Here is a 26,113-nt window from a genome sequence, read left to right as displayed (position 1 = left end):
AAAAAAAAATCAAAATTTCTCAACTTCTTGCAAATTGTTTGCAATCTTAGTGTTCAAACATCACATCAAACATGTCTGTAACCAAATTTAGTGATTCTTCTTTTTCTTTTGAATGTATTCCTGCTTGTGTTTCCACACGTCTTTTTTACATTTATAAATTATATGAATAGACATTGAATATACTTGCATCAATTCAGTTAGACAATGCATAGATTAGGACCCTGTAGAAAGAAAACGTATTATGTGTACTTGTTTTTTGTAATGTTTTGATTTAGAAGTGTGTATTGATGTCTTTTTTAATAATCCCCAAAGTTTCATCTAAAGATTCAACCAATTTCCCAATGTTTCCCCATGTTTCCAACAACAACGATACATTACACAATACAAACGATATATCCCATGCGATAACCAATACGTATCCGTATCCCAAGAATGCGATACATAACGCGATATCGATATTTCGAACACTAGGCGATACGCATGTGATTTGGGGCCCACGAGGGGGGTTCGACCAAGGTCCTAACCCATGAGATGTGGGGCCTGGGCTATGAGATAAATGGATTAATTCACCATGCTCTATCAATTCGAGCTTTTAGAGCAAGCGGTTAATTGTCCTGCATCAAAGTAGTATCAAAGCGGGAGGTCTCGTGTTCGAGACTCCTCACTGAGGGGTGATTAATGCAGGGGCATTTTCACACCGGGCTCGAGTGGGGTAGTCCATGGCATACAGGGACACACTCGGGGTGGGTGGCCCGTGTGAGACGGGTGGCTCATGAGAGGCAGGCCCCACCTGTGTGAGGCGGGTGGCTCATGTGAGGCGGTACCCATGTGATTTGGGGCCCACAAGGGGGATTCGGCCGAGGTCCTAACCCATGAGATGTAGGGCCTGGGCTATGAGATAAATGGATTAATTCGCCATGCTCTATCGGTTCGAGCTTTTAGAGCAAGTGGTTAATTGTCCTGCATCACATTGGTAACTATGTTTTCTATAAAGACCTATCTCCTTCTTATCAATCCTATCTTTCATCTATATTGAATGCATCTCCCTAACAAGATTGCAGATGCCTTGGCCGATCCTAAATAGAAAGCAGCCATGGAAGAAGAGATGTCTACACTTGAAAAACAAAATACTTGGGAATTGGTAACTTTTCTAACAGGAACGCATGTTGTCAGGTGAAAATGTGTTTTCACAGTTAGGTACAATGTAAATGGATCCATTGATCAGTACAAAGCTACCCGGTTGTTAAGGGCTAAAACCAAAAGCTTGGAGAAGATTACAACGAAACTTTTGCTCTAGGGGCAAAATTAAACTCTATTTGCATTCTATTGTCTATAGCCATCAACTATATCTAGCCCTTGTATTAATCGGATGTCAAAAATGTGTTTCTACATAGGAATCTTCACGAAGAAATATACATGTCTTTGCCTCTCAGTTTTCGACCTAAGGGGGAGATAAGAAAAGTCTATCGCCTTCAGAAAGCATTATGCAACCTCAAACAATCGCCTCGTGCCTGGTTTGAAAAGCTTGGTAACACGATTCCTAACATCGGATTTAAGAGTACCTTTAACCATTTGTATGTTTATAAAACATATTGATGGCAATCAATAACTCTGGTCATTTATGTTGATAATATTGTTCTAACTGGTACTAGTACAATGACGACGGACAATGTTAAGAAATTCTTCGCCTTATCATTTGATATGAAAGATTTGGGGCTGCTGAAATACTTCTTGGAATTGAAGTTGCTTGCTCAAAACCTGAAATTTTCTTATCCCAACATAAGTATGTTTTAAATCTTCTTTTCGAGGTTGGTTTCTTGGGGCTCACCAAATGGACATACCTATTGAATTAAATCATAACTTACACAAGAAAAAATCAGATGAAATTGATAATAGGGAATGTGTCACGGACTAATGGGTCATTTAATTTATCTCAGTTTTACTCGTCCGAACATCTCATATTTTGTTGGAATTGTAAGTTAGTTTATGCAACAAAACTGATGTCATCATCTTGAAGTAGTCTATTGAATTCTTCAATACTTTAAAGCTTCTCCTTGACAAGGTCTTCTCTATTCATGGTTATTTGAATATCAGTGAGTTTTGTGATGCTGATTAGGCTAGTTCTTCCTCTGATCAGTGGTCTACTATAGGATATTGCGCGTTTGTAGGAGGAAATCTGGTTACTTGAAAAAGTAAGAAGCAATTTGTTGTTGCTCGCTTGTCTACTGAAGAAAAATATCGTGCTGTGGCTCAAGCAGCTTGTGAATTACTATGGGTGAAAACCATTCTTCAAGACATGAGATTTATAATATCTTCCCCAGTTCTACTACATTGCGATAATCAAGCACATTGTATCTGACCTGGTATTCCATGAACGTACAAACCAGATAGAGGATGACTGCAACTTCATTCGGGAGAAATTAGCTTCTACAAACTCCCTTTGTTCATTCAAAAGACTGGTTAGCAGATATCTTCAATAAAGCCACATCAATAGTGCGTCTCAAGAATATTAGCGCCAAGCTTGGCATAGATGATATTCACGCACCAACTTGAGGGGGAGTGTTAATGTGCACAGTTTCATGCACTCTTGCGGTGCAATATATCCTACAGCCCACTATAGCTTTGTGTGCTCTTGCACTGCACCATACCTTTTAGTTCTTATCTATTACTCTGATTTGTTAAATGTGATTACGCTGGGAGTGTTGCTCGTAACTGTGATTAGATTATAAATCTTCTTTACTCTGATTAGACTAGAAGTCTTATTCATGTAACCCTAATTAGATTAAAACTCTTATTCATATAACCCTAATTTACTATTAATTGAAACCAATGAGAGAGGAAGCCCATACAATAGACTCGCATCCTCTCTCACATTCTCCTCTTTTTCCCTTCTACCTCTGCTTCCATCATTATTTCCCAAATAATATTCCTAACATATGCAAACTAAAACTGACTCTAAAATATCAAACCTTGGGAAATATTAAATTCTAAATAAGCTAAGATAGAGATAATTGGGAACACATTATTTGTTGTTCAAAGTGCTATCTTATGAAGTTCCTGATTTTTCCTCTACTATTTTACTATATTTTGCTAAGTTCCCTCTGACGGGTTTTCCTTAGCTCGATTCATTAGCTATCCAACTAATGCACTTTGCATGTGGTTGTTGAGATGTTTAAGATTGCACAGTTGGTCATAGCTCCAGGCAATGATGAATCTAAGATATGGCACGTATTGGCATAGAACTCTAAATTATGGAGGAAAGTAGATAGTTTCTTTGGATCATCTTCCTCTTTCGATTCAGCTGCCAGAGGAATCTTCAAGTTTTCAGTGGATAGTTTCTTTTGATCATCTTCCTATTTTGATTCAGCTGCCAGAGGAATCTTCAAGTTTTCAGTGGATCTTTTCAGCAGTGCATGGCCCTTGCTCCTCTAGTCTGAATTATAGAGGAAAGTAGATAGTTTCTTTTGATCACCTTTCTCTTTCGATTCAGCTGCCAGAGGAATCTTCAAGTTTTCAGTGGATCTTTTCAGCAGTGCATGGCCCTTGCTCCTCCAGTCTGAGAGATCAGTTCTGGGTTTGGACTGCGTCAGCCAAAATGGGACTCTCCTCAGTCTGTCTGCAGCGACTTCAATGTTGTGCGATTTGTGCATGAAAATTCTTCCAAGGGGGTGTATTACTCGCAGTATGAAGTGTTTTGCTGATTGGATGGCCAAATACAAATTGGTGGATTTTCCATTGGGGGTGCAAAGTTCACTTAGTCTAATGATCAAGAAAATGTTACCCTGTCGCAGCTTGACAGTTTTTTCGTATCTGTAAATGGGTTAGAGAATTTTCCGTTGGTCAATCAAGTGGCTTGTCAAGGCCAATATCTGATCACTATCCTATTGTGTTGCAGGTGACTGCTGAGAATTAGGGCCCAAAACCTTTTAGATTTGAACTTGCTTGGTTGGAAATCCATGGCTTTGACCAGCTTGTTACTGATTGGTAGGCATCCTCACTAGTGGAAGGTTTTGCAGGATTCAGGATTCATCGAAAATTGAAGCTTCTGAAGGAAAAGATTAAAATTTAGAAGAAAGTGCTTGGTACTTGGGAGGCTGATTTTGATAAAATGGCCAAGGAGATTCACGACTTAGACTTATGGGAGGAGGTCGGTGCTTCATGGGAGAGGATAGAAATAAGAGATTAGCTTTGTATTTGCACTATGCTAACCGCTCAAAAGAAGGGGAAATTAAGTGGTGACAGAGATCAAGAGCGTTTTGGCTTAAAGAATGGGACAGACACTCACTTTTTCATAGCATAGCGAGTGCTTGGGCTTGTGGATATAGGATTAGTAGTTTGGTTGTGGACGGTGTGAGGACCACGGAAAAAGGGCAGAAATGAGATTCTAGTGTTAAATTTTATGAGAAATTCTTATCTGGTGATTAGTGGATCAGGCCAAGACTTGATAATTTAGATTTTCATAAATTGTCGAGTGAGGATGCTTCTTTCCTTGAATCTCCAGTTGCAAAGGAAGAAGTGAAAGCAACCCTAGATTCGATGTTTGGGGACAAGGTTCCTGGCCCTAATAGCTTTCTGATGCAGGACATGAAAATTAAATATGATATACGAGATTTCAGGCTTAAGATCACGTTAGTTCAGAAATAATTACACAAATTCCATATCCCATATGAAAGTCCAAACATTCAATTAAGGGGAATCTATGCGGGTCCAGGCCTACACATGATAGGGCTGGATCAATAGAAATTATGAATCAAACAATACTCAAAGATAAGAAATAACCATCCACACATGCATGACAATCAATCCCTAATCCAAGGAATTCACCAATTTCAAATCAAGGAACCCTAGAGTGAGAAAAGATAAAAATTGGGGATTTAGGGCAATCTAGGGTCAGGGTTTATAAAATTAGGAATGAAAAGAGAAAAACATGTCCCAGAAATAGCCCCCGCGTGCAGACGGTGCCCCGGGTCTGACGCACATGCACAGGTAGGCTAGCCGCACGTGCGACGAAGGCTCGCCTTCCCAAATTGGCTTCTTGGCCCTGGTTGGCCAGGCTTGGGCTGCAAAACCTCCAAATCTCACATCAATCCGAGCTACGGTCTAGGCGTGGTGCTCCGTCGAAGTTTCAGCCCTCCTGTGGGCTAGATTCTGAAAACTGGCTGTAGAGGGATGAACAGCTGCAAAACAAACGAATTTGGCGCGAATATGGTTGTGGAAGGGATGAAATAAGATAGAGGGCGGATGGGGATAAACGTGGCTTCACACCACGGTAGTTAACCCTTCAAAAAGGGAGGGCTTCGCACCCACTTTAATTTTTCCACAACTCAAAAACTCAGAGAGCAGAAAAAACCACGCAGGAATTTTTATTCAACTTCAATAAATCAAAAAAACTACAAGGGGTGTCTATTTATAGTAAAAACCTTATACCCTAAAAACTCGCACCATGTGCGCAACTTATTACTTGGCGATAAAGTAAACTAAAATAAAAACTAAACAAAGAAATCTAAAGCGTTCACGATGTTCTAAATAATAACAATAAGCAAAACCTAAAATATGAAATCAATCCGACGAGTGGGCTACAATCATGAGATCCCACGATGGACTTTTCTTGGCTATTGGGTCCACTCTCTTGAACCAAAACTTCGTCTTCTAACTAGGAGACCCTCCCTAGACGTCGTCATCAATCCTGATCGACGATGGGGCCCTCCTTCTGGTGTACGTGCGTAGGGGGCCTGGCGTGCGTGCGCATGTGCACAGAATGTCCCCATCACTTTCCCAGTGTGTTTCTTTAAAAAAAAAAAAAAATAGCCTTTGATTAAAAGAGGTATGATAGATTTCATTTCAAAGTTCTTCGAGCGTGGTAGTCTCCCAAACAAGCTTGCGGCATCATTTATTGCTCTTATTCCTAAAATTGATGGCGCAGAGCAATTGAAAGATTTTATGTCCATAAGCCTTATCGAAGGCCCTTATAAAATTCTTGCCAATGTCCTTGCTCTAAGATTCCAGAGAGTTCTTTCGAAGGTTATTGCTGAAAATCAAGGAGCTTTTGTTGTGGGGAGACAGATCTAGGATAGAGCCCCCTTATCACCCATAACTGCATTGACTCAATAAATAGAGAGTGGAAAAGTGGACTAATGTGCAAGTTAGACATTGAAAAGACCTACGATTATGTGGATCGAGAGCTCTTGGATTACATGTTGGATAGTCTAGGTTAAGAGTTGGATTCAATCATGTGTTCAATCCGCCTCCTTTTCTATTTTGGTAAATTGGTCTCGAAAAGACTTCTTCAAGGCATCCAGGGGTCTTAGACAAGGGGATCCTCTTTCTCCTTACCTTTTTTGTTGTAATAGGGGGGGCGCTTAGCAAGATGCTCCACAAAGGGGAGAAGAATGGTTTGATTAGTGGGTTCAAGGTTGCAGCTGGCAGTTTTCAAATAAGCCACCTCCAATGCACGGATGACACTTTATTATTTTGCTATGCGGATGTGGTTTTTGTAGACAACCTTCCAAAAATTACAATTTGCAATGAGGTAGTCTTGGGGTTAATGATCAATGTGGCAAAAAGTGAAATGTTGGGAGTGCATGTGTATGATGACGATTTATCACATCTTAAGAGTATCTTTGGATGTAGGAAGGGGGTGTTTCATTCGATGTATCTAGGCCTTCCCCTTTGTATTGGAGAGCCTACAAATCATCTTTGAGATGTGGTTATTGAAAGAATTGGGAGAAAGCTTTTGAGTTGAAAGTGCCGCTATCTATCCGTAAGAAGCCGGTTGACACTAATCAAAGTGGCCTTTTCTGATATGCCATGTACTTCATGTCTATTTTCAAATGCCCTAAGTTGGTGTTAATCGGGGTAAAAATTTCTAGAAGGGGGCCAAAAATGAAAGAAGGTTCCATCTTCTCAAATGGGATGAGGTTTGCAAGCCGATTCATGTAAGAGGTGCTGGTAAAAAGTCTTGAGTACATGAACTTATCAGTTCTTGGGAAATGGCATTGGAGATTTGGATCCAAACTGGAGAGATTATGGAGGGAGATTATTGTGAGGAAGTATAGGTTCACAAGAGGGTGGCTAGTATGTGAAAAGTTCTTCTATATTCCACGCCTTCGATCTTTGGAAGGCGATAGCGTCGATAGAGCACTTGTTTCGAAGAGGGGTGGCTTTTTCGCTTAGGAATGGGCATCATATCCGGTTTTGTGTTGATGTTTTGTATGGAGATTAGGCATTTCAAGATCTTTTTCCAAAATTGGCTTCTCGCACGCTGGATCAGTTCATTCTAGTAGCCCGATGTCACTCTATTTGCAGCAATTCTGTCATTTGGAACCCTCCTTGCCAAAGGAATATGGAAAATAAAGAGATTACAAATTAGTTTACTGGACTGCCTAATGAGTATAGTTCCTTCACCTCAACATGAGGACTCAATGATTTGGGTTGCTCATAGTTCAGGTAGATTATCAGTTCATTCTTTGTGTAGCTTGATTAATGTGGTGCCTCGTTATCTCGGCCCTAATCCTTTTCATCAATGGTTTTACGGAGCCCCCCTAGAGTTACAGACTTCGTATGGCTACTTAGGAGAAAGAAAGTTCTTAGTATGGATAATCTTCAAAGGAGATCATTGATCCTCCCTAACATTGTCTCATGTGTATGAAGAATCTGAAGACTATTGATCATCTATTCATGTATTACCCTTTTGCTCACAAAGTTTGGGTTTCTTTTCTCGTTATTTTGCATACTAATTGGGTCATGACGGAAATGGTGGAAGACCTCTAGTGGGCTTGGCATGTGGGTAAAATGGGGAAGCTAGGGAAAGTTGTGTTGACGTAGGGAAGGAGGTGAGGTTGAGCACCGTCTTCCTTAAGGGGATAATTGTTCCGAATCCACGGAACTTATTTGGACTCCTCACAGAGACTTCTCGTATCCACAAGAAAAAAAAAAAAAACAAGCAAAATAGAAATAAATTCTATAAAATTCGTAATTTGATTGATGAATTTAATTAAACGAGTTCACAACCCTTTAAATAGGGATATTAAGCCATGGGAGAAGTTTCGGAATCAAACTACAACTAAAACTCCTAGAAATCATGACTTAATGTAAGTAGTAAACTTACTATTTATAGGCAGTCGTGATGTCTACTAGTGCGCATGGTTTTCGGCCAAAAATAGTAGGCGTCCTATTTGGCCGAACCATGATGTTCTCCTAATTATTCTAAGCACTTTTCATGTTGGACGCAACTCCTCAAGCCCAACAGATGAAGAGTTATACTCAAACTAAAACTTAATATAAATAGTAAAAACAAAAAATAAAACGGGATTTCGACCGTCGATCTGATGGTATTTTGCAAATTCAGCATGGGCAACCCGGCATAGTAGGGTTGGGTGGCTAAAGTAGCTCGTCCCACCCCAAAATCATATATGGTACATCTGATAGCTCATTCCGGTTTATGAGATACGTCTGTTTTGAGTTCTGACAGTGTGGATCACTTCCGCTTCCAATCGGCCCTCTTCCGGTCCATCTTGGCCATTAAACTGTCCGCGACCCACTCTACATCAGTCCCCTCCACTTCAAAAGAACTCGCCCTCGAGTTCTTGTCCTGTTTTGGTTCATGATACTCAGTCAGGTCCGCAACGTTGAAAGTACGCAAGATCTCCTTGTCGTTCGGAAGATCAACAATGTACGCGTTGTCATTGATCTTTTGAAGGATCGGTACCGGCCCAATCTTCTTGTTTTTCAAATTGCTATGTCCCGGTCAGAAATCTCTCCTTGCGTAGATGGACCATAATTTGGTCGCCCACCTCGAACACCTTTTGTCACCGATGTTTGTCAGCTTGCTCCTTGTACTTGTCATTCGAGGCGTGTAACTTGGCTTCGACCTCCGCATGAATGCCCATGATTTTGTCTGCCATATGTTCCACTACAATGCTCATGCCTAGAAGCTTGGGTAAAGGGACCAAGTCAAGTGTGTGGCGAGGTACTCGGCTGTAAATAACCTAGAATGGAGACTTCCCTGTCGAACGGTTCACCATGTTATTGAATGCAAACTCCGCTTGAGACAAGGCTAAATCCCACTGCTTCGGCTTTTCTCCTAAAATACATCGAAGGAGGTTCCCCAATGTGTGATTCACAACTTCAGTTTGCCCATCAGTCTGTGGGTGGTAGGCAGTAGGCACTGCTGAACTGAAGTCGTGTACCGAACCGGTTCCACAAAGTTCGCCAGAAATGGCTAATGAACGTCCTATCGCGGTCCGAAGTGATAATCTTGAGGGCCCAGTGTAGTCGCAAGACCTCTTTGAAGAATAAATTTGCCACATGCATTGCGTCGAGGGTCTTCTTGGATAGTATGAAGTGTGTCATCTTCAAGAAACAATCCACCACCACGAACACTGAATCCATGTCACGATGTGTTCGTAGGAGACCCAACACGAAGTCCATCGATAGGTCCTCCCAAGGGTCGTCGGGTACAGGTAACGGTGTGTAGAGGTCCGTATTCTGAGAATGACCCTTGAAGACCTGGCGAACATGACAGTGCTACACCACTTTACCCACATCACGTACTAACTGTGGCCAGTAGTATCGTTCTTTAACAAGTGCTTGCGTCTTGTCCCATCTAAGTGTCCACTAAGGCCACCTCCATGTAGCTCTTGAATGATCTGCTCCCTCAACGTGCTTTTGGGAATGCACAATGGATTCCCTTTGAAAAGGAACCCATCTTGCATATGTAGGTCACTGAGGTGACTTCTCGACATCTAACCCATGCGTCCTTGAAATCGTTGTCGTCGACATATATGTGCTTGAGGCGCTTGAACCCGACGACCTCACTACTCATAATGACTAATAAAGTTGTAAGGCGACTCAGTGCATCAACCACTTTGTTCTGCTGCCCAGACTTATGTTTCAGCACAAATGTGAATTCCTGCAAAAATGAAACCTACCTAGCATGCACACGATGCATGTTAGCTTGGCTATTAATGAGAATTTAAGAGCTTCATGGTCTGTATAAAGGATAAACTCCCTTTGAATCAAGTAATGTCGCCAATGTTGCAATGCTTGGACCACTGCGTATAATTCAAGCTCATATGTTGACCACTTTTTGCGTGCATCGCTAAGTTTTTCACTATAAAAGGCCACCAGCCGACCTTCTTGAGACAAGACTGCCTCAATTCCGAGCATCACACTCAACTTCGAATAACTTGTCAAAGTTGGGAAGTACAAGAACCGGGGTTGTAACGCCCTGAAAATCGAGGGTCAAGCAGAAGCTCAATTCCCGAGTTCCAACGCATCACTTATGCAACATAGATAATGATGATAAAATATTGTCCGTATTAGTGCATTAAACATGAATGAGATTATACCAAATCAGCATATCATACTCCAGAGACAATTAGATTTCGCAAGCGGAAGATTGTAATAAGTATATAAAGCATATAAGTGATTGTAAGTCCTCAAAGTATGAACGTCACCAGGTTAAATAATTACATGTATAATTCCAAAATTTACAAAATGACAAGGTGTAATGTTCAAGTAGTCCGTAACCATGTAGCCCCGTCGACGCAACTCTAGGTCTACATAGACCCACTAGAAAGTTGCATGTAGGAGAACTCTTCGTCGTCATAGAAGGCAGGCTCTGTCTCGTAAGCCTCGCCGTCATTTGAAACTACAACAGAGTCTGGTTGGTGTTTTAAAACACCGTCCCAGAGTAGGAGTGAGTGATCAACTCAGTGGAGCTATAAGGCAAAGGTTAACATGTTATCAATTCAATCAAGCAATAATGATAAAGCAGTACAACAATCATGCCTTAAGTACTCTTGTTAATGCAAGGATGGAATGCAATAATGATGTATGCCCTTGCCTGCACTCCCTCTGCGACATCATCTCACGGTCGCGCATGCAACACTCCTGCTGTACTTAACTCCAACGCCAAAGGCACATGCAATGCGGTGCATATGCGTGATTAGCCAAGTTCTTAATTAGACTTATTCATACAGCATGTTTGGAAAGCTAAGGTACCTCCCTTTATATCATTGACCCAAACAATGATCCATCTAGGGTTGTCAATCCTAGTTAATCACATACGATAGGCAAGTTCGCGAGTTTACACTATAGGTTGCTACGGGAGGCTCGTCATCTCAGCTTAGGCTTAAATCATATTCGAGGTCACCACGAGAGGCTCGTCACCTGATCGTAGGCCTATTTTATACTCGAGGTCACTATGGGAAAGGCTCGTCACCTTAGCGTAGGCCGACAGCTCGAATACAGTGTCTCATACCACTGTATTCGGCTCACGAGTTTAGGTTGCTCACTGGTCACTACGGGGAGGCTAATCACCCCAGCGTAGGTCGACAGCTCGACCACGGTGTCCCATACCACCATGCCCGGCTCATGAGTCTTGGCGGATCATGGTACCAAGGTTAAATGGGCTTTTCACTGGTAAGTTGGTACCTTAGATTCAAGCAGTAGCGTCCATACATGGTGAACATACATTAGGCTAATCGGGTTATTGGACAAGCTCGACTGGTACAAGCGCACGTTGAATTAATCGACATGGAGCGCATATGCACTCTTTGTGGCCTAACCACTGTCGATAATCACCGTACAACTCGGATTCATCGAACGTGTCCGTAGTGGCTAAACTAATTCAGTCACTCGATCGGAAGTCGTTACCGATTGCCTGGACTACATCGTAGCCCCAATCACACTCCAAAACAATTGCATTCACATGTGATAGTCAAAGACAGCATGTGACAACCAACCTAAATAAAAATCTCATTTGAGCATTTCAACAAACACATAGTGCACATGTTATTATACATAGGCATTTCATCTATAAATCACGTAGTAGTAAGATAGGTTACATAAAGGAAATTGTAACTATAAATAAGGGAACTGAGAATCCTATCTCAACACCCTTATTAAATACATTTTAACGAGCATTTTCTCATTCAGACATTTTATCAAACACTTAAACTACACATATCACATACATGTAATAAATTAGTTAAAACATATATTATAGCAAATCCTTTCACAAGGGAGTTGCCACACGTACAACAATCATGTATTCCCAAACAACAATCATGGCAAGCACAAATCATAATTTCATATTCATACAAACATTTAAACAAACACATGGAATGCATTATTTTCAACATACTTCATATATAGTAATACGCGGAAAACATCGCATCTAAGCGTATGGGATAGCATTATAAATCATTAACTGACATTGAAAGCCTTGAAAACCATAACCTAAACGTTTGTAGTCCGCACCTTCCGTCAGTAAACTCGTATCGAACTCAGTTCGAACATTATGCCTTCGTCTACGGCACAACGGCTACCTGAATCACGAAATAGATTAGCTATTCGTCGATTCTTCTCCTTGGATACCTAAAACAGATTAGGGTTAGGGTTTCTTACCCGAAAACGAAATCGAAATCGCCGGTATAGAGATGTAGGCAGGATGATTTGGCACGTAGAGCGGCGAAAACGAATCCCAGCAACTATCTCTCACTCTCTCTCTCTTCTCCTCACTCTTTCCTTCTCTTTCTCTCTTCTCTCTCTTAGGGTTTTGAAATTCGTATGGAATGAGAGAGGGTTGGGTTAAGGCCCTTATATAGGCCCAGAACTAATGTCAATGGCTCCAGGGCCATGGTATACTTAGGTTATAGCCAAAAGTCGTCCGTTTCGGGCCAACGGAGCTCATCTGGAGGTCCATTTCCTGCATACGGTCCGGTGAAAGTTCCCTAACAATGGATCTATGCCAGGTTAAAGTTTCGGTCCGATCGGGTTTGTAGATCGACCGCGGAGGACCAGTTTTAATTTAACGGTCATCGTCTCTCGATCAGGGCCACAAGTGCACTGACATGTGTAGGGAAATTTTCCTGATCCGAGGGTGTAATTGGATCAGAATCTAACGGTCTGAAACTTTAAATTTGGCCTGCAAGTGAACGGCCCAAATCACTTAAGTTTGAGTTCATTTTCTAAAAATATTCGCGTTCTCACACACTTCCCTCCGGGCTCAAGTTGTGTGTTTCTGGATACTATTTAGACTTGATTCCCGAGATGATAGTCAAGCCCAATAAGGCGGTCATAACCGTATAATGTCGCGGTAATCGGACTTTCGACGCGCGGTCCAGGTCCAATACGGAGTTTCAATGTGCTCCCGAAAGCAACTGGGTTTTGAGATTGATCCTAGGTTTTTAGGTAATGTAGAGTTAGCGATTTTACTAGTTTTGGGTCTTGCGGTTCGTATAGAAAGCAGTTCAAACTAATCTACTAATTAACTCAGTTTAGTACTTAATTAATTTTCGTCTAATTTCTAAAGGATTCGGTCCTTAGTGATTTCTGCCTGAGGTGGTACTCGAGTCTTTGTACGGATTTTTCCGAGACGTTACAGGGGTTTTGAACAACTTGTCTTTAATTTCAGCAAAGCTCCTGTCAGCTCCATCAGTCCACTAAAATTGTCCCTTCATGCAGTCTGTAATTGGAGATACAATGGTGCTAAAATTCTTCACGAACCAACGATAGAATGTCGTCAACCCGTGAAAACTTCGCATCTCATGAATGTTTGTTGGGACCAGCCATTCCCTGATGGCTTTCACCTTTTCCTCATCCACTCGAATGCTCGTGGATGTCACAACAAAGCCTAAAAACAACAGGCTATCAGTCAAAAAGCTACACTTTTTTAAATGGAGATACAACTTGCTTTCAGTGAGCACTTAAAGGACCTGTCTAAGGTGTTCTATATGGCTTACTTCGTCCTAACTGTATGTTAAGATGTCATTGAAGTAGACCACGACAAACCGCCCAATGAATGGCTTCAGAACTTGGTTCATCAGCCTCATGAATGTACTAGGCGCGTTCGAAAAACCGAAGGGCTTGACCATCCATTCATACAACCCTTCCTTGGTCTTAAAGGTCGTCTTCCACTCATTACCCGGCCATATTCGAATCTGATGGTAGCCACTCCTTAGGTCCAATTTTGAGAATATTTTTGCACCCTCAAGTATGTCCAACATATCATCCAACCGTGATATAGGAAACCTGTATTTTATGTTGATTTTGTTGATGGCCTGGCTATCGACACACATGCGCCAACTCCCATCTTTCTTAAGAGTTAATAGAGCCGGTACGGCGCATGGGCTCATGCTTTCTCGAATAGGACCCTTATGGATCAGTTCCTCCACTTTTCCCTGCAGAATCTCGCACTCGTTCAGACTTATCCGATAGTGAGGACAATTGGGTAAGCTGGACCCAAGGACAAGGTCAATATGGTGCTGGATATCTCACACGGGAGGTAATCCATCGGGAAGGTCATCGGGCCAAATTTCTTTGAATTCATGCAACAAGAGCTTTAGTCTTTTAGGGATGATAGTAAGTTCGAGTTCTTCCCCTTTTAGAATTAATGCATAGGCCTGTACTGTTTCTTTAGATTCATTCACGAAGTCCCGTATGGTTAAGGGAGAATGGCTTTCCACCGTAGAAGTTTTGGGTGGCTCCTCTGGATCCATATGGGCTAATATGGTTTTCTGGCCATCCTTAACGAAAATATACACATTATCTCGCCCTTTATGAGTGGCGTCACGATCAGATTGCCAAGGTCGACCGAGTAGCATGTGACAAGCCTCTATATCAACTATATCACATACTACTTCGTCTTTATAATGTTTGTCAATTGAAAAGGATATGGTGCACTATTCTATTACCTTCGCTTCGTTGATCTTCTTGATCCAACCGATCATATATGGGGAGATATGGCGCTCTGTCTTTAATTGCAATTTTTCCACCATGACCTTGGAGACGTTGCTCTCGCTGCTCCCACTATAAATGATTACGTCACAAACTTTTCGATTCATCGTACACCTAGTTCGGAAGATGTTATGCCGCTGTGGGTGTACTTTTTTCTTTGGCGCATACAATAGCAGCCTCACGACAAGCGACTCGCCGTGATCCTACTGAACCCAACCTACCTCATCTGCCTCATCCTCTGTGGCGTGCTCCTGTTCCTCAACATCTGGGTCTTCATCAGTGTTTTCAGCACTATTGTCATTGATGGCGAGGTTCGCTACTTGTCATTGGGGACAAGTATTTAATAGGTGACCCAGTTGGCCACAATGATAGCAATTGTTGGGTCTTGGCCGAGCATAGGGGTTTGGGATCCTGCTCGGACCAGCAACAGTCGATACCCCCCGTTGGGGTCTAGCTTGCCCACTCCCCTGATCTCGGGTCATGAGTGTAGGAGGTTGAGTGCACACGCTCCTACGGGCTCTTTCCCTCTGGGCTATGTAGCTCCCTGGGACGGACCCATCGCGGCAACCCTGGCGGTAGGATAGGTCGGTGTGTTGCGGCGTTCAAGTTGTGCTTTTGCTTGGGTAGCCAATTTGATTGCATCATTCATCATCCAAACGGCCTGCATCTGGACCTGATCCTAGATAGTTATACGTAATCCACAGTTGAATCGGGCGACTTGTTGCGATTCAGTCTCAACCAAATCGTTACACGTCATCAAGCAGTAGAATTCTCCTGTGTAATCTCTCATCAACCGACTACCCTGCTTACAATTTTGGTATTGTTGGAATAGTACTTGATCGTAGTCGGTAAAGAGGAATTGCGCTCATAGAAGCTACTTCATCGGCTGCCATGTGCGGATTGGTGCTTTCATGTCTCGTCTGTACGAGTTGTAGTTGCCCCCACCAAGCTGAAGCTCCACCCTTCAAGTTGTAGAACACAAGTTTGACCTTCTTCGTTTCAGGAATCTCCATATAGTCGAAGAATCACTCAACTTCAGAAAAGTTAATCGAGGAAATCCTCAATGTGAAGTTGGCCATTGAAGCAAGGGATATCGACCTTCATCCTGAACTCTCGATCTGACCGATCTGCTCGATCACCATCTTGCCAGGGATGTTGGAGGATCCTGTCATCAACCTCCTCGTCACTGGATGCCCCTTTCTCAAGGATGATCCTTTGGTTTACCACTGGCACCATCCTGTGATTAGGGAGATTACGAGTTCCAACAACTGCTGGGGGCGGATCACCACCATAAACACAAAGCTACCCTAGGGCCTCCGTTATGCGATCCGTCATGCGATCGATGGAAGCCTGCTGTGCTTTCATGGCTTGCCGATTCTCTTGCTGTGCTACTTCGAAAGCTGCCGCCATTAAAGGATAATTCTCTAGAGTACCATCCATGGGATTGTTGCCTGACCCGTCATTAGAAGCCATAAATCTGAGGAAAAGCCTCACTCCGATACCAAACTGACGCAGGGAAGGACATGAGGTCAAGCGCCATCTTCCTCAAGGAGATCACTGACAGAGCTTCATGGAGCTTCTCCGAACTCCTCACAGAGAATTCTTGAATCCTCGAGAAAAAACCAAAAAAACATTCTATAAAATTCATAATTTGATTGATGAATAAAATAAATGAGCTCACGGCCATTTAAATAGAGATATTAAGCCATGGGATAAGTTTGGGAACCAAACTAGAAATCACGACTTACTATGTAGACAGTTGTGATGTCTACTAGTTTGCATAGTTTCGGACAAAAATAGTGTCCTATTTGGCCGAACCATGATGTTCTCCTAATTATTCTAAGTACTTTTCATGTTGGGGGCAACTCCTAAAGCACAACGGATGAAGAGTTATACTCAACTAAAACTTAATATAAATAGTAAAAACGAAAATAAAACGGGATTTCAATCGTCGATTTGATGGTATTTTGCAAATTCGACATGAGCAACCCGGCATAGTGGGGTTGGGTGGCTAAAGTAGCTCGTCCTACCCCAAAATCATATATGGTACGTCTGATAGCTCATTCCAGTTTGTGAGATACATCCGTTTTGAGTTCTGACGGTCTGGTTCACTTCCGCTTGTGATCGGCCTCTTCTAGTCCATCTTAGCCATGAAACTGTCCACAGCCCGCTCTACATCATGTGTGGAGGCTCATCATTATACCTTTGTTTTGGTCCATTTGGAGGGAGTGGAATAATCAATGCTTTCGAAATGACCGCTCCTCGGTGGAAGAGATCATTAGCGGTCAAGGGGCTTGTTTTCAGTTGGACTCCTTGTGTTAATGCAGCAAAGGCTGCTAACCTGTTGTATTTTCTTTTTTGAAGTTTAGTTTTGGGTTGTATTCTTTTCCATTTTTCAGCAAGTGTCTCCGTAAAATTTTAGTTTTCTCAAACAAAAAATAATAATAATAATAATTAAATAATTAAATAATTAAAAAAATGTGAGGCCAACCTTCAATAGCCCATCCCTCTCAAAAAGAAAGAAAAAAATATATTTATACTTTGATTGAATAATCCTAACCATTTTATCAATGGCCTAAAGTATGGGACGACACATTAATTATACATTATACTTGGACAGGTCTTATCATTATCTAGACCATCCACCATGTGCAATAACCTTTGGTGGCTCATCCCTTTAGATTGGATGATCCTAACCTCATGATCAATCGCTTGGAGAATGGACAGTTCATATTGATTATACATTAATGGACCCAATCGTTATTCTAGATCACCCATCATGTGTGGCGCACCTTCAATGGCACATCCCTATTATCAATGGTTTGGGAATGGACAATCCATATTGACTATACTAGAAAAGGTCTAATTATTGATATGGACCATCCAATATGTGTGGCCCATCTTTGATGGCCCATTCTTATCAAAAAATACTATGCTTGGATGATCCTAGTCATTTGATCAATGGCTTGAAGAATGGATGGTCCATCTTGATTACAATAGAAAAGGCCTGATCATTGAACCAAAAATGTCCATCATGTGCATCCTACCTTTGATGGCCAATCCCTCTCAAAAATAATTTTAATTGAATGATCATAACCATCTGATCAATGGTTTGACATTGGATAGGCTATATTTGTTGAGCTAGAAAGGTCCAATCATTGATCAAGACTGTTTGTCCAATTTGCTCCTCTCACCTTTAACGGTCCATCCTTATAAAAAGCACTTAGATTAGATGATTTTAACCATCTAATCAATGACTTAGAGAATGGATGCTTCACATGGATTATATTAAAAAGGTGCGATCACTAATATGGACCATGCATCAGGTGCAGCCTACCTTTGATGGCCCATCATTGGCGAAAATCACTTTGAATGTATCATCCTAACCATATGATCAATGGTTTAGAGATTAGACAGCCTATATTAATTGTACTATAAAAGGTCCAATCATTGATCTCGACCATACAATAAATCCAACACACCTTTGATGTTCCAACCTTTTCAAAAGTCACTTTAGTTGGATGGTCCTAACCATATGATAAATAGTTAGAAGAATGGATGTTCTTTATACATTATACTACATAGGGTCCAGACCACCCATCATGTGCATCCCTCCTTCAATAGTCCATCACCATAAAAAATCACTTCAATAGGTTCATTTCGAAGAAATCTTTCTTTGTTTTTTACTTTCCATCCAGAAGCCACAAATAGAGGGAAGTCTAATTTTCTTCATCCAAATACTTTCCAAGCTCCCAAATAAACCCTAAATTATAGAGGTTTTGCTAGCCATGTGTGTGTGGGGTGCCTAAATAAGCATAAGTGGGTCCGGTCCCATGTGGAAAAATAAGGATTGCCCACCCATCTTGACAGGAAAAGGACCAGAGACCCTAGAGAAATGAAAAAATAAAAAATAAAAATTCCATCGGACCACATTCAACATATACTAGATGGACTAGACGGGCTGGGCTTCTTCGCATGGTCACCTTCGGGGAGGAAGCCACCTTACAAACGGCTCAGATTCATTTTAAACTAGTAGAAAACCGAAATGGCAATTATGTAATTTCTTACGTTCCACAAGGGCTATTTGATCAGTCATGCTTTCCACGAACAGACCCAGTAACTGTTCGATACGGACTATTCCAGGATCAACCCAACAACTAACTGTTCGATATAGACTACTCCAGGATCAACCCAACAATTAACAGAAACAGACACCACTGAGTCACCGTTACCGAGTCAAGATAGCCTTTAAGACAACCGAGTCACCGTTGCCAAGTCCTGCCCCCGCCCGTCCCCGGCTGGGAACGGGCAGGAGCTTTGAGTGGCCACTGTGATGTATAGGTCTTATACACACCGTCCATCCTTTTTTTTTCCCTATCATTTTAGGTTTATAAACCCGAAAATGAGGCAAATCCAAGGTTCAAGTTGGGCTCAAGTTGACCACACCACAAGAAGCAGCGACAATGACTCTCACCGTTGAAACTTTTCTGGGGCCCACCGTAACGTTTATTTGCCATCCAACCTATTCGTAAAGTTAGGTCAAATATGTACTAAGTGAAAACACAAATATCAGCTCCATCCAAAACTTCCATGGCCCCTGGAAGTTTTCAACGGTAAGAGTTTAATCCCCGTTGTGTAATCCACTTAAGCCTTTGATTTGACTCATTTTTGGGGTCATATGATAGGAAAAAATAGATGGACGTTGTGGATAAGAACTACACATCAAAGTGGCTACTCAAAGCTCCTGCCGTTCCCGACTAGAGACCGGCGTGGGTAGGACGCAATCCGCGTTCGTAAAGAGAAGGTCCACAGAACGTGTCCTTTGCAGAAAAGGACACGTATGAACTACATTAGCAATACACGGATTAGAAAAGGAATTGCGTACGGCGGCTTCAGAAAGCGAATCGCCGAAAACGCTTCCGTGACTTTTTCTCGGCTTACTTTGGCTGACGTGGATGGAACGACTTCATTTGGATGATATCCACCCCGTCAATCACGTGCCCCACGGAAACAGTTGACCAGGTAAGTCTCACCGTTAAAATCGTTCAAATTGCGTGTGGGATCTACCATGCATCCAATTCACTCATCTGACGCGCTACACCATGATGAATAAAATCTCAGACAATCAGGATATTCGGAGACTCATGTGGGCCGCACTACGTGAATTTAAGAGTTTTAGGCATGATTTCACACCGTTCACTATGGTATGGACCACCTGAGTCTTGGATTTGACTGACTTCTACGATCAATGGTGAAAATGAGACGGCGCACCCGATGCTCGGAATGGATCTTGTGCATGACTGTCCCGTACGTCGTGATCAGCTAGCGCAAGTCAGGCCGTCCACGCAAGCCAGGTATCTTGAATGATCCAGACTCAAGGGGTACGTAAATGGACGGTCAGGAAGAGAAATAGAGCAGCAGCCCACACTCAAAGAGAGAATTTCCAAAGATAAGAGGGTTTATTTTTCGATGGGCCCAGCAGAGGTACAGCCATCATATAAATCGGGGTGGGCGCACGATAAGAACGGTAGTGGCAGAGGGCGCAGGATAAGAGGAAAGAGGAAGGGTAGATACCTTGAAGGAGAGAGTGTGGGGTGCGAAGGATAGGGCGTCACCCTCGGCTTCGGAGAAGCACCTGAGAAAGGGAAAACTGGAATCGAGATCAACGATATTGTGCGCGTGGGCGTCCACGATCTCCACTCTCTCTACAGCCTTTTTCAGTTCTCCATATTTCTCCATTCGTTCCTCGCTCTCTCTGTTCGTGAATACTTGTGTTTTGACCTTTTTCTACTGCTTGTATTACAAATGGAGGAGAGAGGAGAGAGAGGGGCAGAGGGCGTACCAAATAACCGTGGACGCAAAACTGTTCTTTATTCACTTGTTACCACGGAACCAGCGATGTGATGTAGGTGGTACCTGACCGTGGGGCCCACCTCAATATATGAGTTGTAAATCTACGCCGTCCATCCGTTTTGACAACTCATTTTATGGCATGAACCCAAATATGAAGCACATAAAAATATCAGGTGGACCACACCACAGTAAAGCGTGGTGAATAACTATTAAAACTTATGGTGAGCTATAAAAGCTCCAGGTCATGCTGATATTTGTGTTTTCCCTTCGTCCAAGCCTGCGTGACATTATCGATAGGGTGGATGGGAAACAGACATTACCGTAGACCTTAGGAAGTTTTTAACAGTGGGCTTTCAATTACTACTGTTACATGTGGTATGGTTCACCAGAGATTTGCATCTGCTTTGTTTTTTTTTTTTTTGGGATCATATCATAAAATAAGTTTTTTTTTAAATTTTTAAAAAAAAAAAAACGGATGGACGGTGTAGATAAACAACCCACACAGAGAAAATGACCACTGTAGACAAAACCTTTTACCCAGCGGTTTTTATGAAAGAATACAAACTTAAGTGACCAACTTAGACTAGCACGTGCGGACAGCGACTTTGAGGACGAAACTACCCCTCCTTTTCACTGCGAAGACGAGCGCTGACGCTCCTCCAACTGACAGTTGTACGAACGGCTTAAAAGAGATCAAAGTTACATGGCCCCACAGCTATGTATTTATTATATCCACAACGTTCATCCATATTTCGAGATCATTTCGGAGCATTATCCAAAAAAAGGAAAATCATATCCAATGATCAACTGGGCCACACCACACAGAGCAGCGGAAAATTGATTTTCATCGTTAAAACTTTTGTAGGGCCCACCATAACATTTATTTTCCATCCAATCTATTCATAAGGCCACAAAGACCTGGATGAAGAGGAAAAACGATTTTCGTAATGATCCAAAACTTGTGGGGCCCCTAAAAGGGTTTCAACGGTAGACGTTCAAGTAGAATGGTAATGGTGTGTGGACAGGGATACGGATATAGCTACGGTTATAATCCGTAGCTATACCAGTAAGTCGGCATTCCACTGCAAGTTGCTGTCCCTATCGGCGATTAATCGTGAACCTCGCGATTCCACCCCCCGATCTATGGCTACGGATTATAACCGTAGCTATAGCCTTATCCCAACACACTTTCTTTCTTTTTTTTTTCTTTTTTTTTTTACATGGAGAATTTTATTCTACCTACATTTTTTTTCTAACACATATTTATATAAATATGTAAATATAAGCATATAAAAAAAATCTCTTTTTTTTCATTTCTTTCTTTATTCATATAATAAGAATATTTTCTAAACCAAAATTAGTTACTGACGTACCATATATAATTTTAGGGCTGAAAGTTGGGCGGGCTCAACCCGACCAACCTGTGACCGACCCGACATTGGGTTGGGCTTGGTCAAGATGTATCGTGTTTGGTCTTGGGGTTGGGCTATACAAACAGCAACTCAATAAAACTTGGGTTGGGCTTGGATTGAAGTCTTGGGAATTGCCAGGAAATGCATGGAAATGACCGTGAAATGAAGGAAAATGACCATGAAATGCATGTAAATGACTATGAAATGTATGGAAATGACCGTGAAATGAAATGGAATCGCTAGGATTGACCGTGAAATGCATGGAAATGACCATGAAGTGAAAGGAAATGACCGTGAAATGCATGAAAATGACCGTAAAATGAAACGGAATCGCCGGGATTGATCGTGAAATGCATGGAAATGACTGTGAAATGAAACGAAATCGCGGGATTGACCGTGAAATGCATGGAAATGACCGTGAAATGAAATGAAATCGCCGGGATTGCCCGTGAAATACATGGAAATGACCGTGAAGTGAAGGAAATTGACCGTGAAATGCATGGAAATGACCGTGAAGTGAAGGAAATTGACCGTGAAATGCATGGAAATGACCGTGAAGTGAAGGAAATTGACCGTGAAATGCATGGAAATGACCGTGAATCAAAACGGAATTGCCAGGATTGACCGTGAAATGAAATGGAATCGTCGGGATTGATCGTGAAATGCATGGAAATGATCGTGAAGTGAAGGGAAATGATCGTGAAATGCATGGAAATGACCGTGAAATGAAACGGAATCACCAGGATTGACCATGAAATGTATGGAAATGACCGTGAAATGAAACGGAATCGCCGGGATTAACCATGAAATGCATGGAAATGACCATGAAATGAAACGGAATCGCCGGGATTGCCCGTGAAATGCATGAAAATCACCATGAAGTAACAAACTGGAAATTGAGCGGGCCAAACTGAAAATTGAGCGGGCAAACATGGAAATGAGCAGGACAAATTAGAAAAACATGAAATTGAGCGGGCGAAACATGAAAATTAAGCGGGATAAATTGAAAATTGAGCGGGCCAAAGAAATTGAGCGAGGCAAACTAAAATTTGAGCGAAAAAAGAAATTGAGCGGGACAAACTAGAAATTGAAGCGAGCCAAACCAAAATTGTGGGCGATCTTGCAAATGAGGGGGCCAAACTGGAAAATGAGCGGGACAAACTGAAAATTGAGCGGGCAAACATGGAAATGAGCGGGACAAACTAGAATTTCTGCGGGCCAAACTGAAAATTGAGCGGGACAAACTGAAATTTGAGCGGGACAAACTGAAAATTGAGCAAGACAAACTGGAAATTGAGCGGGCCAAACTAAAAATTGAGCGGGACAAACTGGAAAATGAGCGGGCCAAACTGGAAATTGAGTGGGATAAACTGAAAATTGAGCGAGACAAACTGGAAACTGAGCAGGCAAACATGGAAATAAGCGGGACAAACTAAAAATTGAGCGGGACAAACTGGAAATTGAGCGGGCCAAACTGGAAATTGAACGAGACAAACTGGAAAATGAGTGGGCCATCCACCTCCAGAGCCATGAACAGACCTGAACAATGAGAGAAGACTTCGTGCCACGAGCGAGACCACAAACAGGTGAGATCCAACCCTCGACCCAAAAACCTAGACTATTGAAACCCTTTTTTCACAATTGCTAATAGAATACGTCTATTGTAGAGATCCTTACGCCCTGTGTCGAACTCCTACTTCGAAACCGCCGACAAGTTTAAACCCTATGTTACCATTTTATCGGCCCCTGAGGGCCCAGATAATGATCACGGGTTGCGATCTATGCCTAAGAACTTGTTGTGCTATTTATTTGAAATGATTTTCAAATGATATGTTTTATGAAATGCATTGTAGTCCATGTGTTCGATGAAATGCCTGATTCATTCTTGCTCATTTCTGCTCACTAATGCCTATAGTTCCTATTTTACATGCTATGTGTTCACTCAATCATTTATGCAATCCAAGTTGCTCAATCTAGAAGCTGGTATTTGAAATTGCAAAACTATTGTCATAGATTTGTAAACGATGAAATTTTCCATGAATATAGATTTGTAAACGATGAAACATGCCAATCCATTCGTATCAGCTTCTTTCCTGAAAAATGCCCCCTTTAAGTTTCCTTACCTAGACTGGCAACAAATTTTCCATGAATATAGATTTGTAAACGATGAAATTTTTTCAAGAAAATCTTGCTGAAAGATAATCATGGGAAACAATTTTTCATTTCTTATTGTTTTCAAGATATGGAGTTTCCCAAAAAACTCCATTTTCTTCAAAAAAAAAAAAATCCACAAATCCAAACAGTCCTTAAAGTAGGCTTGAGGAGATTGCTCAATTCATTGATAGCCAGTCAAATCAGATAAAAGAGTTTGAAGCAGAGAGAGAGAGAGAGAGAGAGAGAGAGAGAGAGAGAAGCTGATACGATTGCATGAAGATGAGAAGACTGAGCTGAAGTGGAGGTATTTGGAAGAAGAGGTGGAACTGAAGAAGGAATTTGATGCTAAGTTGACCCAACTGATGGGCAAGTGACTATTGTAAATAGGTCCAATCTTTATCTTTTTTCTATCAAATTTTGATTTTTGTTTCAGCTTTTTCTTAATCGTCTGTTTGCAAACCATCAGTTAAGAAAATAGTTGGTCAGTAAAAAGATGCAAAAGCAGTCCATGGTTTGGTGAGCTAGGCTATTGATCTGAGCCAGCTACGGATGTGCTAGCTGCATATAGATCATTAAGAAAATGCAGCAACAATATTAAATCTCCCATTTTTTTTGTTCCTATTAGTTTTGTCCAGAAATTGATCGATTTCACTTTTAGCACAATATTGAACTTGATATGTACTTCTGGGCCTTGGTTCTTGGATGCTCTCTAGGTTAAATGAGTTCAAGTCATGAGACAAATTCATTCATGTTTGTGGGCTTGTTTTCTTTGTTCAGGCTAGTATATATGAGGAGGAGAAGAATCTCATAGACTGAATCAGTTTGATAATGCACTAACCTTTGCTCTATCATTTGGTAGTGCTTATTTCCTTTGCTTCTATTATAAATTTTGTTTATTCTTTTTATCATTACACTGATTGTTTCAAAGATTTTATTTGGAATGGAGCTTCGATATGAGGAACATTGTGTGATGTAGGTTGTAGGAATGAAACTATAATAGTTATCAGTTGCATCTGGTTTATCTAAACTACTGGTTGCATCGTGGTCATATAATCTTGGTGAGGTTTGGTAGTTTTCAAAGGCAGTTCTTAGTTTTGAAGGAATGGTCATGCAAATCAGCGGGCAATCTGAGAGTTGGCTGTACATGTATCTATCTCCTGGTAGAACTAGCAAGCCATTTTAAAATACAAACTTTCAGAAATGACTGATCATAAATCTCTCTCTACAATGACTAATTTACCATTTCACTCTCATTTGGGCTTTGAAATCATCTTTATTAATGTTGTGGGATCCCGTTCAATCTGACTGGATTACAGAAAGTTAAATAAACTGAATCTTGTATGTTTTAAGTATTGTAACAATGAGTTCCACTTTTATTGAAGTGTTTATATATAAATGAGAGTCACCTGCCTTGTTGGAGTCTCACCGGTCTGAAACACCATATTGTTTCTCCCTAGTCACTTCTCATAACATCAACTAAATTTTTTTGTCCATGTTGTCGCTGTTCAAGCTCTTTCCATACAGATGCCAAAGTGACACAAAACCCATTTTCACTAAATTCAACCAACTGATAAAAAATTCTTGATCATGTCTCTCACTCACTTCTAATGATACTCTGTTTTCAAAGAATTTCTTATTCCTTTCCTTCCAGATCTACCAGATTATGTCAAATGAAAGCATCCTCAAAATTCTCCCTACTTGATTAAACAACAATTTCATCCTCCCACCTACGACCAAGGCCACTTTTTTGGAGAACCCAACAAATTAAAAAGCGTTTGAAGAAGTTCCATATCCCTAGGCATTCCACAAACAAGATATAGGTGATTGAATGATTATTCTATTTCTCTACACAAGTGGCACATTTCTTGCTTGCTGAAGTCATATCATCTTTGCTGAAATCTCATACTCTAGAAGATCCTAGCCTTTTTTTTGCTGTTGTGGCCTGAAAATAT

General features: G+C 41.4%; 1 protein-coding gene across 1 annotated transcript in view; it reads right to left on the bottom strand.

Annotated features, from left to right (window-relative positions):
- The window catches only part of LOC131225673 (protein fluG), a 103,044-nt gene extending 82,512 nt beyond the window's left edge, over nt 1-20,532 (bottom strand). The window contains exon 1 of the mRNA XM_058221241.1: nt 20,317-20,532. Coding sequence (XP_058077224.1) covers nt 20,317-20,481 — 165 coding nt within the window. The 5' untranslated portion in view covers nt 20,482-20,532. The remainder of the gene's footprint in view (nt 1-20,316) is intronic.
- Between the last annotated feature and the right edge of the window lie 5,581 nt (nt 20,533-26,113).

The sequence above is a fragment of the Magnolia sinica genome, chromosome 14, assembly GCF_029962835.1.
Source record: "Magnolia sinica isolate HGM2019 chromosome 14, MsV1, whole genome shotgun sequence".
NCBI classification, from domain to species: domain Eukaryota; kingdom Viridiplantae; phylum Streptophyta; class Magnoliopsida; order Magnoliales; family Magnoliaceae; genus Magnolia; species Magnolia sinica.
The sequence above is the reverse complement of the archived record's forward strand: the minus strand, read 5'-3'. Positions and strand labels throughout refer to the sequence as shown.